Source organism: Pipistrellus hanaki (assembly GCF_964339955.1).
Source record: "Pipistrellus hanaki genome assembly, chromosome: 3".
In the NCBI taxonomy this organism is placed as follows: domain Eukaryota; kingdom Metazoa; phylum Chordata; class Mammalia; order Chiroptera; family Vespertilionidae; genus Pipistrellus; species Pipistrellus hanaki.
This window is the reverse complement of record NC_140505.1, coordinates 146,929,723-146,954,488: the sequence shown is the minus strand read 5'-3', so window position 1 is coordinate 146,954,488 and position 24,766 is coordinate 146,929,723. Positions and strand designations below refer to the sequence as shown.

The window sequence follows — 24,766 nt, the reverse complement described above, 5'->3', positions numbered from 1 at the left end:
CGATTCCGGTCAAGGGCATGTACCTTGGTTGTGGGCATATCCCCAGTACGGGGTGTGCAAGAGGCAGCTGGTCGATGACTCTCTCATCGATATTTCTAGCTCTCTATCTCTCTCCCTTCCTCTCTGTACAAAATCAATAAAATATATTTTTTAAAAAAATAAATAAAAACAAGCATCTTAATCTGCCATAAATTTTACTTATATTAATTACATATAGAAGTCAGACACTACATACTCCATATTCCATTTAACATTCATTACCTTTCTGTCCTTTTATGAATTTTAAGTTTGTACCTGCCCTTCTCTCTTGATGATAGCAAATGGAATTTCAGTATATAGGCACTTATAAATGTGGGTTAAATAAAAAAAAATAAAAATCCTCCTGAAACCAGTTTGGCTCAGTGGATAGAGTGTCAGCCTGCGGACCAAAAGGGCCCAGGTTTGATTCCAGTCAAGGGCATGTGCCTGGGTGTGCAGGAGGCAGCTGATGGATGTTTCTCTCTCATCGAGTTTCTAGCTCTCTATCCCTCTCTCTTTCTCTCTGTAAAAAAATCAATAAAATATATTTAAAAAGAAAAAAGAAACAAGCATTAAAAAAAAAAAAATCCTAGCAAAATTAAAAGGGGAAAATGTACCTTCCCTATAGCTGTTAAAAAGCAGACAGAATTCTATTCTATATCATAGAATTGCCCCTGCAAATATTTCAAGAAAGTAGTCTTGTTAGAGAAATGGATTTCAGTGTTGCTATATTCTGTAAAAATAATTTTTTAGCCTGCAATTCTGATTGGTTGTTGAATATAATTTGTAGACTTATTAATATTTAATGTATTCTGACTTCTGTTTTATTGCAAATTTATTTAAGCTGAGGGGGGAAATCATTGGTATATCCTCTTTCTTGCTTATAAATGGTCACACACATACATCTTTGATTATGTATGATATATTTGAAGAAAAAGTTTTGACTACCTCATCTTGTTTAAATAATAGTGGCTATGACCAAAACAAAACATGTCTGTATAATACTGAAGAAGGAACTGGTCGTTCAGAGAAAAAATAAACTGGTCTCTGGTATGCAGTCTGTTTTCAACACAAGGTAATAAAAAGTTTTGCTTTCTCTCTATTCTGTCTAGGTGGCAAAAAGTGCTGTCCTCACCTGAGATTATACTTGTACTTCTTATAAGTCATTAACTGACTGATTCTCATCAAGCTGTTAGTTCTTGCAGACAATTATAAAAACAATAAAGGTTTATCACTTCTGGAGGAGCTAAAATATATAATAGTCCTTCGTTTCTTGAGCTGTGGTTATTAGAAAATGCTACTAATCTTACTAAACTAAGGCTGTGGTGATTTCTTGTTCAACAGGAATTGTTGCTCTTATCTTTATTAACCAACTCATTTCCTCTGCTAACTCATTCAGGTGTTACTCTTTTTCAAGATCAGGCCACAAACTAAATTAAAAAATAGAATAAATGAAATCATCCCACTTTAGGAAGCTTTCAGTAAATATTTAATATAGCAGCAATTTTCAACCTTTTTCACTCCATGGCCACATAAACTAAATACTAAAATTCTGTGGCAAACTAAAATATATATATATATATATATATATATATATATATATATATATATATATATATATGTTTTTTGCTGATCTGACAATTCTTTATTTTGCATAGTTCTTCTATGCTTAATGTTTAAGAAGATGAATATCTCATCCATCAAACAATTTATTAATTTTTGGTTTCTTCTAGACATGGTGTCAGCTTATAGATAGTTCAGTTTACAGATAGTTCCTGGTAATGCTGGGTCTATTTAGATAGCTTGTGGGCCTTCTGTTTTGACCTTGGCCTTCTAGTCAAGAAAATTCAATTTCACATTTCAAAAATGTCCAAAACCTTCCAATCCTATTCCAAGAAAATCCATCATGAAGCAACTAAAATCTATAGAAGATAGCACTTAACTTACATGTTAATAGTAAGGTCTTGCCTCTGACTGCATTTGATGTCTTACCTAGATTAGAATTTGTTTCCCTTAATTACAGTCCACCTTTTGCTTTCATGCTTTGAGGTTTGGCTTTGGCTACTTCTGAAGTTGGTTCAAAGACTACATAACTGTTTAGGCAGATCTACTGCTCTAAAAATCTTTCTGTAAGGAACCTATTTAATTAATTACTTTTCGACTTGGAAAAGATACCCTTACTTGAGACTTACCAGTCAATACAAGAGAAAGCAAGACTGTTGATGTCTCATCAAAGACTAGCAAATGACCACCACTAGAAGGGCAAGTGCATGACAATGAGCAAGCACTGTGAAGGCTGTTAATTGCTGCACTACCTTTCCTGAATTTTCTGGCTTTGTTATTTGAGTCTTAATTATAAGGTAAGGAGCATCTACTACCAAAGACTGAGTAAAACTAACTTTACTAAAAATAATGGACCCGTACATGGTTATTTCTATTATATTATATCCTTTGCAATGGTAACTCAAAAGATACATAACAATGTATTTCTTAAATGTAGGTTTGTTCTCAATTACCACAAATGCTAGTGAAGAAACTCCTATACCAGTGTCCTTTGCCTCAATACGTGCAATGTTTGGACAGCTGAAGATAAAAATCGCCCTTCAGTTCAAAATATGGCAGTTTGTCATGATAAAATTTGTGGGAAAATATGGAAATACCTGACTTACATTTAGCGGTTGATGTACCTGAATTCTTACACTATGTTAATGGGAAGTGAACTGTACAAAAAAAATGCTACCTGGCACTTTGATTCTGGGTGAAACCTCCAACTATAACATGTGACTTTAGGAAAGTAGAGTAACTTGCAAAGACACACTCTTTTCATTTGTTGAGCTCATCTGAATAAACTTAGCCTCTTATGGTGGCAGACATTTGGCCAGGCTTCATATCTTCCTACACTTCCCAGGGGGAAAATAGTCACATCTGTGAAGCACAATGGTTTAGGGAAATAACATTCCCAAGTGAGGTTATACTCAATCTCAGAAAGATGAAAACTATGGAAATAAAGTAACAGTAAGACAACTTCTCTGTATCTGAGGATAGCTATTGCACTAACATCCTATAAAATCACAGAGCTCAGACTTCATCTTAGCTAGCAAAGAAAGGGTATGTGCTCTCACTACTAAAGAATGATGCCCCAATTCAAGCTACTATATGTCAGAATTTGCCAAATTTCGACAGACCGAAAGCCAAGACCTATTTACAAGGGCTGGTCACTCTTTGTAAGACACTTGGCAGTTATGAAATTGTACAAAGTATTATTGTGAGGCAAAAAAAAATGTCAGTCCACATGTAGCAGGGACATTTGTAAATGTTATATAAGTTGTGGCCTTAGAAGATTAATTTCAAATAATTATCATTATTTGGTTGCTAAACAAATAGTGCACATTGGCAAAGAAACCCTAAGAAGTGATAAGTGAGGTCCTGCACATTCTAATTTAGACATATTGCTTAAGAAGACCCAGACCACATCTGAGCTCAGTTTTCCAGATAATTCCCAAAAGGCCTTTTATCTTATTCTACTATAGTTCTATTTTTATTTTCCTTATTTTCTGTCATTTCACTGATCAATGACTTCTGTTTAAATTTTTATATACTATTTAAATAATAAATGACTTGGATAAATTTATGGTTTTATGCATATGTGCTTAGCAACTAACTATGATTCTGGAAATTGGATTTTATTAGCAAGAAAGAAAGAATGTTAAGTAGAAAAAGCACCAATTTGTAAGCCAGGAGGCATGTTGTGAAATGTTTACCTTTTAAGAGTGAGCTCAATGTATAACATATATCAAATGCATCAGCTTAATTATTGGAGTCTGAGTAAAACACATGTTTTCTCTCAAATATGCCCTTTCCCTTTGGTTCAGTTGATTTTAATGTTAATATATAAGTAAAACACGAACAGTTGCTAGCTTTCCCCCTCCTTCAAACAATGCATTGCGGATTTTAAATAATGATAATTATGCATATAAGAATCTACAAATGAAAAAAGGGCACAGAAATAATTAATGTATTAATAATATCCACTGAGCAATTTTTAGGATGGAAGTAGTTAGCATTTTCTTAAAAAGGCTATTCTGAACTGCAGTCTGATGTAGTATCCTTTAAGTTCCAATTATCATACACTGGGCCCACAAATAAGCTACAGGAACCTGCTGTGGGATGAAGTAGGTCTGTTGCCAGATCTATAAAAAAGCAAGGTCTGAGTCAATTTCTAGGTCCATTCATCAGAAACTGCAGCAAAAAGCAGCAGAGCAAGTGAACCCAAAGGAGAACAGAGAGATGGCAGTGTCTTGGACACACCATGAGAAGCATTCTGATATCGTCATCCATGAACAGGAAGTACACACAACTCTGCGCACAATGGTAATAGGTTCACATAAAACTCTAGGCATTCCCAATTAGTTGAAGAATTATATTTGGGATTCATTTTGAATAAACTTAAATCTCTTTTATCTGTACATTTTCAATAGCGGGAAAACTGAAAAAATGGTTAAATGCAATTAATTAAACTTTATTTTTAAATCTATTGTAGTTCTTTAAAAACAGACATAGATTTTTTGCTTGCTTGCTGTAATTCTTACAATTTGATGGACTCAAGTGGTATTCCTTAAAGTTTCAAGCCTAGAGGCCAACACATAAAATAAAAAACACCACCTCAGGTGATCTGCGAAACTTGTATTTAACAAATAAAACTCCCTAGAAAAATGCAATAAACACATCTTCTTTCACAGAGTTAGTGAACTTCTTGACCACCATAAATAGACGACAAGTTGACTTATTTAGCTGGGAATATACTAACACTATTATTTCAAAAGCCTCTTCAGAAATTGACATTGAGAACAGGGTAGGTGAGGAAGGAGAGTATCCACCGAGGGGAGGGCACCAGCCCAGTCAGGACAGTGTGGTCTGGGTCTTACTACTATTTATGGTGGCCCCAACTTGAATGAAGTAGGAAAACAACAGAGATTAGCAAATGGCCATGCAAAGGATAAATTTAGTTCGGAGGGAAGAGAGCAAATTCCTGCATACCCTGAAGAGAGGGAAGCTCTTTTCAGTTTCCAGAGGAACAGGAGGATCATCATTTAACCCCTGATTAGCCTTGAGGAAATCTCTTTAAATGCAGTTAAAAGTAAGACATTAATTAGAAGGGCCTAAGGTCATATTTCTTTAGGCTATCAATATAGTCACTAATGGCTAACTGTACTAATATTAGTATTGCTAAAAAGAGTAAAATTTGGTTATAAAAATGAAGCATAATACTCTTAAATTTTTCATCTTTAAAACACCTGGAAGCATTGTAATTAACTACAAAATATTTAGTTATTTTGTACCCCTAAAAACACTGTTTATTAGTATTTTTCATGTACATTATCACACACACAAAAATTATTCTAGACTGGTTTGAATTTACTTCTACATACTACAAATTATGTCAAAGAACCATGGCACTTAAAAAATTGTTGCCATTGAACCATTGGTTAGAATTTCCCTTAATGTACAGCAATAAGCTTCAACAAATTACATTGGCCCTGGCTGACTTGATTTTTCAGAGAAAAACAAAAGTTAAATAAATTACTATTAAGTCAATACTTCTCTAACTTGTGTAGTTAGGAAGAAAAAAGTAAACATAGTTTTATGAAACCTAATTATTACATAGTTTTGCATTTTGGATTAATTTCTATTTTATTGTTTCCTCAACAAGACTGCCAACTCCTTAAAGCTTAAAGTGTTTTGGTTATTTTTTTTAAAAAAATAAATAGTAAGACACAATGTCAGAAGAGTTAATGTACTAAAAAATCGAAACAGAAAATCAAAATTCATGAAAACAAAAACTGTTTGCTCAGTAGTATATTTTTTTTACAGTCCCTGAACATTCCCTTGCCTTTCCCATAATTAAACAGTTAATTATTGAAATCAGATGTTTTGTATAACTAAGTTTTCAAACAACGTGATTTAAATGCTGTTATTAATATTTGTACAGCATTTCAAATAACACTAACATTTTAACATTATTGTAGTGCTGTTTTGCACATAATTATATTTGTAGTATAAACAGAATTTTGAATTTAACTGTTAAAGATTCTACTTATGTATTAAAAATTAAGAGCCCTACAGTCTGAATATTTCATTATAATCTTTTAAAGCTAGCAGTTAAGAAAAATCTAGTACTGGAGTATAATTTCCTTAAGGGTCAACTCAATTTCTTCTCCCTCACCTTTTGCTCAAGGTAGGCATTCAATTAAACACAGGGGTGGGCAAAAGTAAGTTTACATTTGTAATACAAATAAATAATACAACAATTAATAATAAAAATAAATGTTTCCTATTCCAGGCTATCCTACTTTTCAAAGTTATTAAATACTATAAACAATCTATTAATCTACTATAAACTGTGATTATACTATAATGAGCACTTTTAGTTGGGGCCTTTTTTTCTTTTCAGTGATCAAAAGAGATAAAATAAATACAAATGTAGCACCTTCAACTCATACCAATTTAAAACATTCAGCGTTAGATAACTGTCCTAAACAATTGACCAGACCAGCTCCCAGTCAAAAGCACATTTGGGAATGTCTCTCCAAAGGCTATTATAATTGGCTAAAATTTAATTTTTTAGTTATTAAATCTTATTAAAGTCTTTTTAAAAAATAAACTGCACTGGATGTATGTACAAAACATAACCTCTAATATCTATCAAATTAGTGGTAACCAAATTTATTAAATATAAATATTTGGGGGCAAATCATCCAGAAAGTTAGCCTACATTAAAAGAGTACAGCAGTAAAGACAGTAAGAGCTGCAAGTGTTCTAATCTTTCTTAAGATCATCTTTAAAGAAACAAATTTAAGTTCAATTGCCTTGTCCAACCAATTCCTTTAAGCTTTATAGTAACCTAAAATCCAAATATTTCTCCAATGAACTTACATACCAATTCCTCAATTAACTTTTTTCAGTTGTTGCAATCATACTTGACATGCTTGATTTGTAATTTGGCATGTTTTTCTTAAAGTTTACTTGAATGAGAAAATTTTAAACATTATAATATCTTGGTTAGATAATATTAAAATTGATAAGGATCAGAGATTCATCTAAAATAACAGAAACTTCTAATTATGGAGTTAGTATTAAAAATGGTTTGCGTTTTCCACATGAAAAAACTTTTGTCAACATTTCTCATCACAACAGTAAGCTATACAAATTGAGTTTCAATAATTTTCACTGTTGTTAATTTTTACAGGACTATTTTCCCATTAATGTTTGAAAATTACGAAGCACATTTTTTTTTTTTTTATGTCATCAAATTAGAGAATATCTATGGTAAAACTGTGGGAAATTTAACATTTCTTGCCCAGGATGCACCTGCTCTATGCTGCCCACTACAGGAACTGCAATACGTTATAGAGAAATGGGATACTCTCCATTAGGGTTACTTTCAGTGCAAAAATATTCGCTGGGTACTTGGGTGCCAAGATAAGGTATTCTTGCAAGAGATACAGACTGATTAGTGGTAACCAAATTTATTAAATATAAAGAACATCAGTAGGAATAGACATGACCAGAAACTATCTTGGTAAATCACACCCATGGAGCAGCATCCAGGGTGCGGCAGGGGATGGGCATGGAGCTTAGTGATAGGCGCAGGCTGCAGACACACACGGTTCTGCATTAGAGAGGACATATGAGCATCAAAATCAATAAGACATTAAAAAAAAAAAAAGAGGTCATATAAAAGTACAAATGATTGCCTCCACTCGGAAAAAAATCTTAAATCAATTATTCGTGTAGTTAATGTTTCATCAAATGAATTTCCTTTTTTCCTTAAAACTATTACATCCATTCCTTTCACAAGCAAATGCCGTAAATATTAACCTTATTTTTGCCTTACATTTTTTCTAGTCGTGGGGAAGGTGAACCACATAGTGATGTGATCATCATCAGGGTTTTTTATTATTATTATTTTTTCTTGGACGAGAGCATATCCAAAGTGTTAAGAATTTAAATTCTATCCTTCAGACATACTTCAGGAATCCATTTTATAGATGGCAGCTTCTTCTGCAGAAAGGGAATTTTTTTTTTTTTTTTTTTCCCCAGCGTCAATTCTCCAGGTTCATGTCACATCTTAAATTTCAAAGAAATGTCAAAAACGTTAGCATCACACTCCAGGTCTTTAGCCTCTGGCACCTGTGCTGGAAGGGAAAACACACCCCTGTACACACAGGTGTGCACACACACACACACACACTCATAGCAAGCAGCCAGTGGCTTAAAAGTGGTTACCTCCCCTTGAAAAATTAAATTAAAATAAAATAAAATAAAATAAAATAAAATAAAATAAAATAAAATGTCACTCCTCCATTCCGCCCTCGGAAGGAGAAAGGCAAGTCAGGTTTGCCCACTGCAGAGTGAGCTCCTAGCACAGACTTCCCATCGTCTAACCTGAGACCTTCACACACACCCCGGGCCCCGAACCGGAGGACAGAACGGTCCCTGCAGGAGCCCTCGCTGCACCCCGGCCGCGTCCACACCAGCCGGCCCGCCCGCGGAGCCCCCGGCGCAGGGCTGCCCGCTCCCGGCTGCGCGGTTCCCGAAGCGGGTCCTCCCGACTCCGACGAGGGGGTACCGACCGGGCCGCGAACGCTGGCGCTTAAAAGCCACCGAAACAGTCTCGCTGCCCCGGGGGCGCGGCAGCGAAGGCCGGTGCGGCTCCGCGTCGCCCGCTCCCGGTCCCGGTCCCGGTCCGTCCCCTCGGCGGCCGGGCGGCCCTGCGCGGCGGGAGAAGCCACCAGAGACAAGTCCACCGCAGCTCGCCTTCTCCCCTCAGTTACAATTACCCGGAGGCTTCTGGCGTTTCCTTCGAGAACATGGGAGAGAATAAAATAATTTTTTTTAAAAAAAGAGCGTTGGTAGAGGCTCTGGAAGGCTGACATGTTCCCGTCGAACGAGATTCCCCCTCGACTCCATCCCTTCAGCGGATTCCCAAACTCAGACGCATCCTCCGCGGAGCTCTCCCATGTTGACAGATCTCTCGCCTGCCACAAAATGGGGCCGAGGCGGCGGCCGCCGGCGGCTCCATGGGCGCCGCCATTTTGTGAGGCGGCGGCGGCGGCCGGGCCGGGTGTGTGTAATGGTTGAAGAGAAGGACCCCCTCCAGGGAATCCCCGCGCTGACGGTTACGTAAGGGGCGGCGCTCAGGGACTCCGCACCGCCAGGCCCGCCGCGCTGCGGCCCGCGCCGCCGCCCCTGGAGGACCGGCCCGGGGAAGGGACCGGCGGCCGGGCCCCCCTCCCGCCCCCCCCCTGCTCCCCCCTCCCCCATCGCCGCCGGCCCTGGCCGCCGGCTCCACTCCCCTCGGCCGCGTCCCCGCCCCTCCGCGCGGCGCCTGGCGGGACGGCCACTGGCCCTCGGGTGTCAGGAACCTCCTCGCCGCAGCCTCCTCCCGACCCCGCGGAGGAGACAAACTTTCCCTGGGAAAGGAAGCCCGTTTCCTAGAGGGAGCGCCGGCGGCGGCCGCGCCGCGTCCCACGATCTCTCTCTGCGTCGAGGACGTGTTCCCGGCGGAGCCTCCTCCCGGGGCCGGCGCCCCCCGCCCGGACTCGGCCCGGCCCGGCCCAGCCCGTGACCTTGGGCGGCGGGTGACGGTGCCCGCAGGGGCCGCCCCTGGCATGGGGACGACGGGGACCCTTCCCCGCGGGGGACGGCGCTTCGTGGACGTGGGGAGCCCAGGGTCGAGTCCAACACCCTTGTAAATAACTGCAAACTTAGCATCGGCGGAGATGTTGGGGCTCTCGTTGTAGCACCCCCCCCCCCCCGTTTTTGTTTACCTTCAAACATATTTAAACGGGGATCACCTTTAAGACATCCCAGAGAAAAAGCAAGGAAAAGCACGGTTCAATATTTGTTTTAAGCGCATTTATCATTCATATTCCTTAATATAAATAGACACGTTAATTATTGTCCAAGTTCAAAAGATTGCTCCCCAACCAGCTTAATTACCTGCTGCCCAGCTCAGCACAGCATCGGGGTGGATACGGGGAGCCGAGCCCAGGCCGTCAGGATGGACCAAGAGCCTGGGCCTGCGGCCACAGAGCCAGGGCCGTTCACACCGCATTTCAGGTCTAGTTTGCTCAAGTTGGTGGGTAATTCAGGGAAAATGTGTGCTAACCATCCCCCCCAAATACTAGCACAAGGCTTAAAAAAATAATTTTTTTAAAAAAGCTGACTCCTTTAGATCTTGAAAAAAAAAAAAAAAAAAAAGAGGGAACTTGACTTTATTCCAATCTGTGGCTGATGCGGAGCGTGCGGAGCTGCCCCCCGCGCCCGGCTCTGCTCCCCAGCGCCGGGCGGGCCGCGGGGCGGGCCGGGGGCGCCTGGCGGGCGGCCCTCCCAGCGGCCTGGCTGGGGAGCCAACGTCGCCTCCGCCCCCCGCCCGGGAGCAGCCGGTAGTGGCCGTTTCCCTCGCCGCCCCCCTTCCCGCCAGCTTTGTGTGCGTGTGAAATGTGCGGCACATTGCAGATGAACCCTAAACCCGGCCAGCCGAGTCTATTGTTCCCCGCGAGGAGCTGCCGGGGCGGTGCGGAGCCGGGCGCAGTGCCGCGGCCGGCCCTCGGGGGGCGCTGTGCGGCGCAGCTGCGGGCCGTGGCGGCGGCGGCGGCAACGGCGGCGAGGAAGGCTGACGGGGAGGGAGGGCAGCGGGCGGCGGCGCGGAGCAGCTCGGCTGCCGCCGCCGGTGCCTTCCGCTCCGGGCGAGGCGGCCGAGGCTGCGCGTGAATGTGTGCGAGGGCCCCGCGGAGCCGCGGCCGGAACACACGCTGTCACCCCGCTTTTCACAAACCACCACACAGACCTCCCCCTCCCCACCCCCAGCCCCGCCTGCCCCAGCCCCGCCGCCGCCGCCGCCGCCGCCGCCGCCGAAACTCCCGGGCCGCCAGCCTCCCGACCCTCACCGTCCGCTCGCCCATCCCCTCGCCCGCCCGCCCGCGCGCCCCCGGCAGCAGCACCATGTTGAATCGCGGCCCCAGGCCGAGCCGCCCGAGCCGGCGGCGCTGAGAGGCGGGCGAGAGCGGGCCGCGGGGCGGGAGGGAAGGCAGGGGTGGGGGCCGCGCTCGCCCCGCCGCCTCGCGCGGATCCGGCAGTCGCCTGCCCCTCTAGTTTCGCTCCGATTTCTTTAAACTTTTTTAGAAATCCCCCCTCCCTCCTTTCCCTCCGGTCCCCCCAGGCCTCCCGCTCCCTCCTTCCCCTCCTCCTCCTCCTCCTCCTCCTCCCCCTCCCTCCTCCCTCCCTGCGCCGCCGCCGCCGCCGCCGCCGCCGCCGCCACCGCCGGCCCATGACTGCGCCCCGCCGCCGCCGGCCGAGGAATGGGCTCCGGGCTCTGGTAGGGAGCGCGGGGAGCGGGGGGCGCTTCTAAAACACCGATCTGGGTTTTTTTCGAAAACCTCCTTTGAAAAAATAATGGCAAACTCGACGGGGAAGGCGCCTCCGGACGAGCGGAGAAAGGGACTGGCTTTCCTGGACGAGCTGCGGCAGTTCCACCACAGCCGAGGGTGAGAGCAGGACCGGGGGGGCAGCGCCGGGCGAGCCGGGGCGAACGGACGGGGGCTCCCGGCCGGGGCGCGGGGTCCCGGCTGACAAGTGCGGGGGGGCTCCCTCTCTCTCTCGCCCACAGGTCGCCTTTTAAGAAAATCCCCGCGGTGGGTGGGAAGGAGCTGGATCTGCACGGTCTCTACACCAGAGTGACTACTTTAGGCGGATTCGCGAAGGTGAGTGGAAGTTTTCATTCGTATTTCCCTCCCGCTGGCCTCCTCCGAAAAGTCTCCTTTGACCCCGGGGTGGGCGCCCGGGGCCGGGGGGTGGGGGGCGGCCCGCGGGGGGCCCGAGGCGTCCTGTTCGCTCGCAGCCGGCGGCTCGGAGGCGGACGGCGGCGGCGGGGCTGTTTTCGGCCTGGTTGGCGGCCGGCGTGCGCGCGGCGGGCGGGCGGGCGGGCGCGGGGCCGGGACGGGCGGCGGGCGGCCGGCCGGCCGGCCCGCGGGGTCTGAGCGCCGCGGCGGGGAGCGCGGGGGGTGCCCGCCGGAGCCCCGCGCCCGCCCCGCGCCCGCCCCGCGCCCGCCGCCCGCGCTCTCTGCCTCTCGCCGCCGCCGCCGCCGCTCCGGCACAGGCGGAGACACAGGCTCACACAGACTCTGAGAGCAGTTTTCGTGCAACTCAAAATTAGCGCGGGCAGGTTTCACATCGATAATCGGCTGCGGAGCGATCCCGGCGGCCGGGGGCACGGCCTCGGCCCGGTCGCCCCGGGTTTCCCCGGCTAACAAAAGAAACCGGGACCTGTCTCCACATAGCCATCTTAGGCTTCAAGGCTAAGGCAGAAGCTGTAGGCCTCAGCGAAGGGCCTATGGAGATGGAGAGATCTGGGAGAGGGAGCCGGCTCGGCCCTGGCCCCGGGCCCCCCAGGACCCCGCGGGCGTCGCTGTCCGGAGCACGATTGATCCTTTTGAACTTTTTTTTTCTTTTTCTTTTCTTTTTTTTGGTGTACACGGACCGCGTTGAGATGGAAAAGGGGGCGACCGCGGGACTTGCGATTGGTTATTGTCCGGGCTTCAAAAACAAAACAAACCCAACAGACCCCCTCTCCCGCTGCCCTCCGCAACACCAGTGCTGTGCAGTGTGAAATGCGGGTCTTTGGGGGGCGGGGGGGGGTGTGGGCAGCGGTGTGCAAGCCTTCTTCAGCTTAGGGGCTCGGAAGGGTCGACCCCGAAACACCCACTGATGCCTGGGTATCTGCACATCTCTGTAGAATGGGTATTTATTTCGTGGTTAGGGGAGGGCTCTCTTGGACTGTGTGTGTTCAGACCAAGTGTGGTTGTGTCTTTAACAGGTTTCGGAGAAGAATCAGTGGGGAGAAATTGTTGAGGAGTTCAACTTTCCCAGAAGTTGTTCTAACGCTGCCTTTGCTTTAAAACAGTATTATTTGCGGTGAGTGGTACTGACTCTTGAGCAGTATTTGGAAATGAGGGACGTATGGGGAGATTTGTTTTTAGAAATAAAAAATAGAGCGCACTCGCACGTGCACTCGCGCGAACACACACACACACAAACACACACACACACACCACACACACACACACACACAAAACAAACCTTGCACACCAGTTTCTAAACTCACGTTCGTTTTAGTCTGGGAAACATTAAATATCCACAGAGTGAGGTTTTAGTATGGTGGGAGCTTTCCTCACCTAGTGTAGGATTGTTTACATTTTTTTTATACAGAATCCTTACAGGTGACACCCACCTCCATCTTGACAAACATTCTTTTGTGACATTGTTATTGATTGCTTGATAGCCAAAGAGGGGCAGAAAGGTGATGTTTAGTAAAAGAGTTAAGATAGTTAATGAAACTTTGTATCCCTTGGGAGAATTTTGTCTTTGTTTTGGAAACTTCTTTGTCTTTTTTAAAATTCTGACTTTGAGATTTTTATAAAATGAAATCTCTTGTATGGAACCTTGACACGGAGTAGTTTTTCAGTGCAATATTTCTACATAGCATAACATGCTGGCGCCTGAGGTGACCAAGATTAATTTTTTTAAAAAAAATATCAAGTCACTTAACTCTCAAAAGGATTATTATATAGTTAGGAGAATTAGGGATACTATGAAAGGAAATGCTTTGATTTGGATTTTTCTTTCATCCTCCCCTTTTTTTGACTTTATTTGACAAAGTAAATTTCTTATTCAGTTGGTATGTGATAAGTTTAGATGGTATATTTTGTGATTCGGCTTTTTTTCTGCCAGTTGTTTTGTACCTTATTATGAGGTTCTCTTTTATTTTTAATGTTTACTTAGCCATAGAGGGTCCTTCGTTGGTGGTGGTTATTTAAAACTAAAATATTGCTCTTTATGTTTGTTATTTTGTAATAATGAGATTATAGAATGGCCTTTTTAAAATAATGTGGCTTCTGCATAAGTTGAGCTTGGCATTCATTATTGCTCCAAATGTAATAGCCCAGTGTGGATAGTCTGTGTTATGTTTAGCATTCTGAAATAGGAATGTAGTAATTACACAGGTGTACTTCTATTGGCTATCATAGATTGACTTAAGGCTTGAAGCTGAAAAGTTCACAGAACTTTGTGGGTAGTTACTGAGCTATACAGAAGTCTGGAAAATATTAAATATGGTTGGTTGTTATCTACTGTGTGTCTGTGATGTGTGTTAGAGTACATTTTTAGATAAGGACTAAAACTGAAAGCAAGATAGAACAAAATTAATCTCCAAAACATTGCTTTAATAATATGGTAAGTTGATACTTTTATTCTTAAAGTGATATTCAGTTGCTCATTTTCATACATAATATTGAGAGGAATACTCTTAATACATGCCCTGGCTTTCTGCTAATCAGTTTGAACCATTTGGATTTTAGACTGTTTAAAATACACATTTATAGTATGCCTGATACTTACTGATTTGATTGATTGATTGAACTTTAATATCCCATAAGGTGCTATATGATAGATATGGTTCATAAGATGTTCTTTCTGAAGAATTTACATTCATTCTATCAGAGTTTTAGACTTCCAATTTGTTACAAGTTACATACATATTGTTTTTCCAGTTTTAATTTCTATTTTGAGATCATATCCACTGGTTATACTTATACTGTTTTTAACTATATAGTTTCAAGGTTTGCAACTTTTTACATTGTTCTCAGATCAATTTGAGATTTATGTTCTTATTAGAAGCTGCTTTTTGATCTGTGTCTTTAGCTAAACTTGTTTTCCTCCATATGTCACTCTCTAGGTTTGTTTTTATAGGATTGTAGCTAGGCTACTAGGAAAAAGGTTGAGCATTTGTTTTGGAAAATAAAACCATGTGAAGATTTGTGTGGTTTCTAAAGAAATACCAAAGGAATACATTGGCCAAAAATTGGGTACTACCAAACTTGATTTTTTTTTCATAGTGGTGTAATATTGCACAGTAGAGGACATATATTATGCTGGATTTTACACCTTCCTCTGAAAAATCTTTACTGGCAGACAGGATGTTAAGCTTTCACAGTGATTCTGTTACTTAACCATAAAAGTGCCTCTTCATAGTAAGAAATAGTAATCAAGTAACTTTGTAAGTTCCCTCTTTCATATATCAAATTGAATGTCATAGTTTCTGATGAGCAGATAATGTGTTTTATAAATCATAGGTGGAATAATTTGACCTATTATAAGACTGTCTGTACATATGATAGTTCTCATTTACTCTACAAGTTTAATATTTGCTGACATTGCTCTGTTATTTTATTACTAGAGGCACAGTGCATAGATTCATACACCGGTAGGGTCCCTCAGCCTGGCCTGCACCCTCTCACAATCCAGGACCCCTCAGGGGATGTTGGAGGCCCGGATTTGGTCCAATCCTTGCAGGCCAGGCCAAGGGACCCCACAGGTGCACGAATCGTGCTCTGGGCCTCTAGTATGCATATGAGATCTTTGGTTAATCTCTTCCTGCCCTCCCCCCTACTCCCTTTCCTTTGAGATTCATCAGTCTGTTCCATGTTTCCATGCCTGTGAGTTGAGTGTCTGCCCGCTGGTGGTCAATGCTCACCATAGCTATCGGTCCAATGGTTGCTTAGGTGTATATATATATATATATATATATATATATATATATATATATATATATATAAAAATTGGAGAATGGCTGTTAGCCTAGTATTTTATGATATATCTTCATATATCTTGTTATCTACTGTGTGTCTGTGATGTGTGTTATACATGTGGCCATGTATATATTCTAACATTTTAAAGTTTGTTTTGATACAAACATACACAGTCATTAAATATAGAGACTTGAGTCTAGTGATCTGCCAAAAGTTAGCTTGATTGTATCAAACATGTAGATCGTCTACAGATTTCTCAAACTCTAAAATTAAATGATTAGTTGTTTCAACGTTGGCATTTAATTTTAAAAATGTGTTTACTGATGTGTAAAAGTACTCTTTAAAAATTGATTATTAATCATCCATGATGTCTACATATTTTGTTTGTTCTTCATTCCTTTCTTGGCATGTACACCTCAATATATCCACAAAAGCTTATTATTAGATTATCCCTAAAGTGTAAATGCATAAGGTATAATTTCACAGTAGAGGACATGTATTATATTTCATAAATGGAGAAATTAAAGTGCAAAAAAAATCAAAATGCATTGGGGCATTGATTAATTGGAAAGAAAAGTTATATTCCTTTCATGTATTTAGTAATGTTTAATCTGTCTATTAGGAATTCAGTTTTTTAGTCACAAATTATTTTTAAGGAATTAAAATATAATTGGAAATTACATATGGTTAAACTTATGCCCAAGTGTATCTAAACCCATTGTGTTCCTTATTTGTTCTGTGAATTTTTGTTGTTCTGTTTTGGTATTAAGGTTGGGGGTAAAAATATTATTCTTATTTCCATCAAGAATTTGAAGCCTTGGTATGAAGATTTAGGTAAATATTTCAATACTTACTTGAAGAATTTTGTTTAACCTACTGACTCCAGTAGTATAGCTATAGTCAAGGCTAACTTGATGTTCCCATTATAAAACTTGATTTTTTTTTTTAAAGGAAGTAAAATATCGTAGACATTAAAAACTTATAGTACAAATTTATATGTTACTGGTTTTCTTATAACAATAAATGATTTTTTTAATCAATTTTATTTCTTTCCCCAGTCTCTTTCAGTATATTTTTATTGATTTCAGAGAGGAAAGAAGAGGGAGAGAGAGATAGAAACATAAATGATGAAAATGCACATCCTCTATTGGGGATCTAGCTTGTAACCTAGGCATGTGCCCTGACCCAGAATCAAACTGGGACCTCCTGGTTCAGAGGTCGATGCTCAACCACTGAACCATGCCAGTTGGGCACATTAAGTGATTTTTTTTTTTTTTTTTTTTTTTTTTTTTTACTCATACCTACCTTTAGAATAGTCAGAAACTTAATTGTAGAATTCCATCCACCATAGTGAATTTTCAATTGCACTGTAAGTTTATTCTGTTTCCCTTGGTTGATAAAGCCCTTCCTAAGTTCTACCAATAGAGTTTACATTTATTAGTTAAATAGATAGATGTGCTCATGTGTTCTGTGGTTAGTGTTCACCATGTAGATCACTTCTTTTAAGAGAAAACCTTTTATGAATTATTTGAGGTTAATTGAAAGAATGCTTCAAGATTGTGATAAATATGCAAATGAAATAATACATTGAGTTTGTGAGATGATAAAATTTATAAACAGATTGCTCTCCTTATTCAAGGAAGGAAAATAAAAATAATATGGAGACTGGAAGAACAACTATCTAAATAAGTTATTCATATATGCATTTAAATTTAATTTTTAAACTGTGTCCTTTAATTTTGAGCAAATTTGATTTTGATATCCCCTGATATTCTGTTATACTTTAAAGGGCATGCAGATTTGTTCAAAGGAAGAATAGAATGTGGAGAAAGTTGACTGATCAGAGCTCAGCTAGGTTAGTGTTGTGTCTTACCATATTTTAAGCAGCTTAAATTTGCCCTAAAGAAGAAACAAATCTCTTTCCAAGATAGATAGTTTACTAAAGATAAAAATTTCACTGCAGATTCAAACTAAGAACTCTTAACTCTCAAAAGTGTTTATATGCTTTTTTTTTTTTTTTTGCATTTATGTTTTCTGCCTCAGATGTTAACTTAAAAATGTCTATTTCTAAATAGGAGTACTCTTTCATAATGCCACCTCTACTCTGTTATCGATTCAGTATTCTCATAGTTGGTCGTGTGTGACATCCACTGTAACTTTGATAGACAAGTATATTTCTTCTGTGACTCTTAGATTCCCAAACTGAATGATTTTAGAAGTTGGAAAGGAAGGAAAAACATAAATTTTAATTCATTGGAATTTAGGTGCATTAGTCAGCAAGCAAGTGTTCAATACATATTTGTAGGTGAAGTATTAATAGAATACTTATATTACTCTACTTTAAAGTAGGTAAAGGCTGGTTATTGCTTATTTTTCAGAGTGGTATAGACCCTATTAAGGTTTACTGGTAAAAACAGGGTTTGTTGGAATTGGGAATTAGACATGTGGGGCAGGGTTGATCTGCCACTACCATCATCACCACATTCTTTGTTATTCAGGATCAATTAGAGTAGAAATTCCCGATTTTATGTTGTATTAAAAATTCGTTTTCCTGAAATGTCATTATGTTTCCTAGAAAACAGTCAAATGAATTTGAGCAATAAAGCTAAACTTGGTTACTGTATTGTAGGACTTCTTAGACACATCTGTTTGTTAGTATGCAATATGGAACTGTTGACAATTTGGACAAACACTACCTCCCTACCCTTACCCATTGTAAATGGTGTTTCCCAAACACCTAGCACATATCACCAGAGTGTGGTATGAAACTCTATGTTTGAGAAATGCCCACTGAGTTCTGTGGATAAGGTTTGGGAAATATAACAATACTTTCTCTAATGGGTAAACTATAATTTGATGAAAACATGTGACCATGATTAAGATTTTTTAAAAATTTATTAATTTGAGAGAAAGAGGGACAGAGAGAGAGAGGGAGAGGGAGAGAGAGAGAGAAACGTCAGTTTATTGTTCACTTAATTATGCCTTCATTGATTGCCTTTTGTATGCCCTGACTGGTGATTGTATCCGCAACCTTGGCGTATCTGGACAATACTCTAATCAAATTTTACATTATAAAATTTATTAAATAAAACGTTTGGAATAAATAGTTGGTTTAGAGTAAATTGTCACTTATTCAGGCTATCTATGAATTTCATTAAACTTTCTAAGAATTCTGTTATTAAAAATAGAGTCTAATATGTATTTTTCTGTTTCAAACAGATTTTACTTTCGTTTGGATACTTTTTGCATATTATATTGTAAATAGGAAATTAATGCCTTTCTATAAGATACTAGAGGCCCAGTGCATGAAATTTGTGCATGGAGTAGGGGGTCCCTTATCCTGGCCTGCACCCTAGGGATTGGGCCTAAACTGGCAGTTGGACATCCCCCTCAAAATCCAGGATGCTTTTCATACAGGTGAAAGGCATCTTGCTATTGTCCTAATTATGAAAAGTAGTACATAACATGATCCTCTGAGGCAGTAGTACCATTTTCCCCATCATATGGGTGGAAAAACTGAAGCAGAGAGAAGTTAAGTAATTGGCTTTGTCACACAGTTATAAGTGTCAGAGTCAGGGCTGACCACAAATTATCGCTGCATTATCCTGTTTTTTCAGTGTTAGAGTAGCCTTGCCAGGTTTTAATTTTTAAATCTAAGAGACTGTTACCAATATACAGGGAAGGGTCCCTAGGCCTGGCCCGTGATCAGGGCCAATCTGTGGGGTGACTGGCGGGTGGGGCAATAGCGCATGTCCCCCCTTGCTGTGCCGCGCCCCCCCCCCCCCCCAATCCACCTTGGCTGGCAGCCTGGAGCTGCCCACTGGCTGGTCCCGCCCTCCCCCCCGCCCCCCGCCCCCCCACACCCCTCCCCCCCAGTTACTGCCACCTGTCGCCTTTGCCCCCTGGTGGTCAGTGCACATCATAGCCATGGGTTATTCAATTTTCATATTAGGGTTTACCCTGTTGATGAAATACATTGCAATAACAGCTTCACATTCTGAATTGTTGACCAAAAATGACAAGTCCATAAATTCTATTACTGTCTAAGTCAGTGTTTGCAGGGTCTTCCACATCTTACTGAAAGAATTTTGTAGTGGGGCTGAATCTGTTGTTTTGTCTGTTTTATCTCATTAGTTCTTAATAGTTCCTTTTCCTTTTCCCATTATGCCATTGATTTATTGAAGTAATGGCTCTTTTGTCCTTTAGAGTGTCCCAAATTCTGGATTTGGTTGATCCCTTCCTCCTAGTGTCAATTAACCTATTCCTCTATGCCCTGTATTTATTTCCTGAAAACTGTTATTTAGATCTAAAGGTTGATAACATTCAAGTTCAATATTTTAGGTATGCCTAATAGGTAGCGCTGTGTATTTTAGATCATGAGGTGTATAACGTTTAGTTGTCCTGCTTTAGTGGTGCAAAGATTGATCAGTAATTTTAGATATTAATAGACTGAACACTGTATTTTTAAAAATGTGGGCCCCAGGTGATTCTTAAGTATGCTGAAGTTTAAGAACAGCTGATCTAAGTATTGTAATGAAACCAATTTAGTTGCTGAGATAACTGGTTGAATTTGGCATCAACATGTTGGCCAAGGCTACATCCAGAACAAAACTTCTAGGTGACATCTGGTCTAGGACACCTGCTCAAGCTGCACCTGTCATCTCTAAGCAGAGTCCAGACACACCCTCATACTTTGTCTCTGGGCTCTAGAGACATAACAAGGGCTCCACTTCAGTTAATGGGGAAAAGGATAAATGAAACTGCTAATTCAAAATTATCCTAACTGTATTTGTATTATTTAGATTTTAGAAAATTAATTAAAAATAAGTTTTCCTTGATATTTAGAGTGGTTTTTTTTTTTTCTATATAGTACTTTATAGTATCTCCACAAGTGGGATACCATTTGTTTTTTTTTTTGTTTTGTTTTTAAAAAAAAATATATTTTTATTGATTTTTTACAGAGAGGAAGGGAGAGAGATAGAGAGCTAGAAACGTCGATGAGAGAGAAACATCGACCAGCTGCCTCTTGCACACCCCCTACCGGGGATGTGCCCACAACCAACGTACATGCCCCTTACCGGAATCGAACCTGGGACCTTTCAGTCTGCAGACTGACGCTCTACCACTGAGCCAAACCGGTTTCGGCAAGGGATACCATTTATTTTATTGAATTTACTGAATGCTTTTTTTCTCTGTGAGGATTTTGTTGATCTTAGTACTGCTTAAAGGAGTTAACTTACATTGTATAAATGCCTATAAAAATCAAAACTAACAATAGCCTGTTTTGTTAAATGCACTTTGTTTTCATTTTTTACACCATTTTCATTTGTGAGATTTTATTTTTATCATTTAAAATTTCAGAAGTAATTGCTGTTATTCAGCCTTAGAAAAATAGCATTTAGAAAAATGTATTTACACTACTCCAACTTTTCTTCTGAAGCATTCAGTTACTTCTTTTTAAAAATAGTTGTAGGTTATATTCAATTTTCCATTTTAAGTGTCAGCCATAATTGCCAGTTAGGAAAAGGATATTCTACATCTTTTCAGGCCACATTTTCTCCCCTTTATCTTTCTATTCCCTTCCCTGGTGATAGATCTGCTTTACATTTTATGAAGTATTATCTTATACATAATCCTCCATTATCCATAGTTGTTAAATATTTTCAAGTACTACTTCATGTTCTAGGTATGTTTACCTTTGTTTCTATTACCATATAATGGGGCAATTAAATGTTGCTTTTTATGAAGCAGTATTCAAATAAAGTTATATAAGAATCCATTGTTTGAATATAGTACATACATTTTATTGTGAGATATGGAAAGTATGTACTTCTTATCTTTCTGAGTTTTTACTATTTGGTAAAGTCTTACAGTGTTTAATGGTCAGTTGCTGTTTGCCAGAGATGATGCTTATTATATAATGATGACATACTCATCTTTAGTCATTTTGGATGAAATTTTATTTTGTCCATTGGTTAATTTTAAATAAGATATTAAATGTACATGTGGTCAGAAAAAACATTCTTTTAAAATAGGACAAAAAAGAGACTAAGTTGGGGCTCTATGCAGAAAATACGTAACTTTTTAAAATGCTTCAGCGTTGGGGCTGAATTTAAATTTTCAGTAATAATGCCCAGGTTGATCACACTTTCCATAATGGTTTATAGATTAAGTGAATTTTAGTGTACTTGAGCTCAGATCAGACCACTTAGTGCTTCATAAACAGTAGTTAGTACCTTAGCAGGCTGTACTTCCAAGTGCACTCACAAGTAATAGGTCAAGAGTGCTTAAGTGCTTTGGTATAATTTTTTAGTTTGCACCATTAAAAAGTCAAAAACTTCTGAATTTCTGAGTAGTTTTTCCAGGTAGTCCCATGTTGCAATGTATTAATTCAATCTAGTAGTAAAAAAATCTGTTGGTAAGAGAAATGGTGAACCTTTTTTTCCTTTCCATGTTTATTTTTTTAATTAAGTTTTTTTGTTGTTGTTATATATATGTGAACTCATGTTTATACTTCATTAAAATCATCCATTGTTATTTTGCCACATTTACGTTTTTCTCTTTTTATGTGATAGTGGGTGTGTATTCACATATATTATTATTAGTGTTACTACTTTTTAACCCTTTGTTATAATTGTGGATTAATGCCATTTACTCAGAAATATAAGTGTATGTCACCTAAGAATAAAAACATTCTCTTATGTGACAATAGTATATTTATCAAATCTAGAATACTTGACATGGATATAATTGTATTATCTAATATACAGAGCTTATTTAAATATTACTAATGATCCCAAATGTGTCTTTTAGCAATCATACCCATCTTTCTAATCCATGATCTTGTATTATATATCTTTAGTTCTTCAACTTTCATGATACTACCATTTTTTTAATAGTATAGGCCTACAAATTTGGATTTGTCAGATGTTTTTCAGGATTAGAGTTAAGTTAAGCATTTTTGGCAGGAGGCATGCGATATCATTTTGTCCCATTAGTGCTGATGTTAACTTTGGTTAAGGTGGTGTCCTCTTGATTTCTCCATTGTGAAGTTTCCATTTTCTCTTTTATAACTAAAAAGTAATTTGTGGGGACATACTTTGAGACCATATAAAAATCTTGCTCACCATCAAACTTTTACCCAATAATTCTAACATTCATTGATAATTCTTTAAAAAAATATATACATTTTATTGATTTTTTTACAGAAGGAAGGGAGAGTGATAGAGAATTAGGAGCATGGATGAGAGAGAAACATCGATCAGTTGCTCCCTACATACCTCCAACTGGTGATGTGCCTGCAACTAAGGTACATGCACTTTACTGGAATTGAACCTGGGACCTTTAAGTCCCCAGGCCAGTGCTTTATCCACTGAGCCAAACTGGTTAGGGCCGTTGATAATTCTTGCTTGAATCAGTTATTATGAAGAACGTACAATGCTTATTCATTTCCTAACATTATTCCTTCTACATTTATTAGCAATCTATGATAAGAAAAGTATTTTCATTCTTATGTATTAGATTTTTATTTAATACAGTGGGTTAAAATCCATATAGTATGCACTTGGCTTTTTAAATTGGGCCACTGTGAGCCCTTTTAAGATGGCTTCGATGTCTTTTTAACATGTTTCTGTTATTTTTGAACTCTTTCTTGCTTTCTGACAAGGTAAAATCTTCCAGCTTCAATTTGTGTTTTGCTTATCTAGCTCTCTAGCATCAGCTATTTCTCCAAGGAGTCCTGATTCCTATTTGTATGGAGAGGTATATAGAAAACAAGATCTGGATAGTAGGTATACTCATTGTTACTTAGGCCCTTTCAGAGGACAGAGTTAGGATGTTTTGTTTATTTTAGATATAAATATACATATTTTGAAAATCATAAGCCTATACTGATGCCTTCTTCCATTGCATACATTTCCCTTCATCTGCATTGGGAATCTTAGTTCCCGCTACTCATTTTCTCAGTTTTATAATACATGAGAGAATACTTTCACAATGGTTATACATATACCACTGCAAACCGGAAACCTGCTAAGTAGTTAAAGATTTGTTTGCAGTTCTTTTTTGTGTCCATATTGAAGTTATATCATCACTAAAGTTTGGTGCTAAAAAAATTCAGTGATTTTCTTAAAAATATATGTATTTTATTAATTTCAGAGAGGGAGAGAGAGACAAACATCAGTGATAAGAGAGAATCATTCATTGAATGCCTTCTGCACGTTCCACACTGGGGATTGACCCTGCAACTGGGACATATGCCCTGACCAGGAATAGAACCGTGACTTCCTGGTTCATAGGTCAACACTCAACCACTGAGCCACAGCAGCTAGGCTATTCAAATTTTTTTTGTGTCATTTAAGAATCTAAAATTTTTCTTTTATAGAGTTTGATCATTTCTTATGTTTATTCTTAAGTATATTATCATTTTTATACTTATTATTTTATACTTACGTTGCTATTGTAAATGTTTTCCATTATATCTTCTTACTGGTTATCGTTTTTTTATTTTTTGTAATTTGTCTTTAACTGTTTTACTGTTGTATGGTTTATTATTGATTTAAAAATTTTAGAGATACTAGCATATCATCTGCAAAAAAAAAAATTTACTTTTTTTTCTAAATTTTATTCCTTTAATTTTTTTTTTTAAATCTAATTGTATTGGCCATTATTTAACAGTTGAGAAGATATGAGGGCATCTTTCCCTTGACTTGATGCTAATCATAGTTTGGTATTTCTAGTATTTCCTCATTGAGTAAGATTCTGCCTGCTAAGTGTTTTAATGCAGTCTTAATTCTGCATATTTTACTTATATAGTATTTCTATATCTGTTTATTGAATGAACAATACTTTTGGACTTAGAAATCAGAGTTAGTGATATTTTTAATATGTTTTATCTACTAACATTTGGTTTTAATTTTAAAATCTGTAATTATATATTATCTGTATTCAAGAGAGGAGCTAGGTCAAATGTTAAAAATTTTAAATCTCATTTTGTGGATCATATTTGAATGTGAATATTTCTCATGTTCTAGGAACTTAACATAAATAAAATCAGTTAAAATGCTAAAAGATATAAATTATCTTTCCTGTTCTGTTTATTA

General features: G+C 39.6%; 1 protein-coding gene across 1 annotated transcript in view; it reads left to right on the top strand.

The window, feature by feature from the left end:
• Nucleotides 1–10,667: 10,667 nt before the first annotated feature.
• ARID2 (AT-rich interaction domain 2) overlaps nucleotides 10,668–24,766 on the top strand; it is a 153,266-nt gene continuing 139,167 nt past the window's right edge. The window contains exons 1-3 of the mRNA XM_084876630.1: nucleotides 10,668–11,567; nucleotides 11,690–11,783; nucleotides 12,896–12,993. Of these exons, the coding sequence (XP_084732756.1) occupies nucleotides 11,476–11,567; nucleotides 11,690–11,783; nucleotides 12,896–12,993 (284 nt within the window). The 5' untranslated portion in view covers nucleotides 10,668–11,475. The remainder of the gene's footprint in view (nucleotides 11,568–11,689; nucleotides 11,784–12,895; nucleotides 12,994–24,766) is intronic.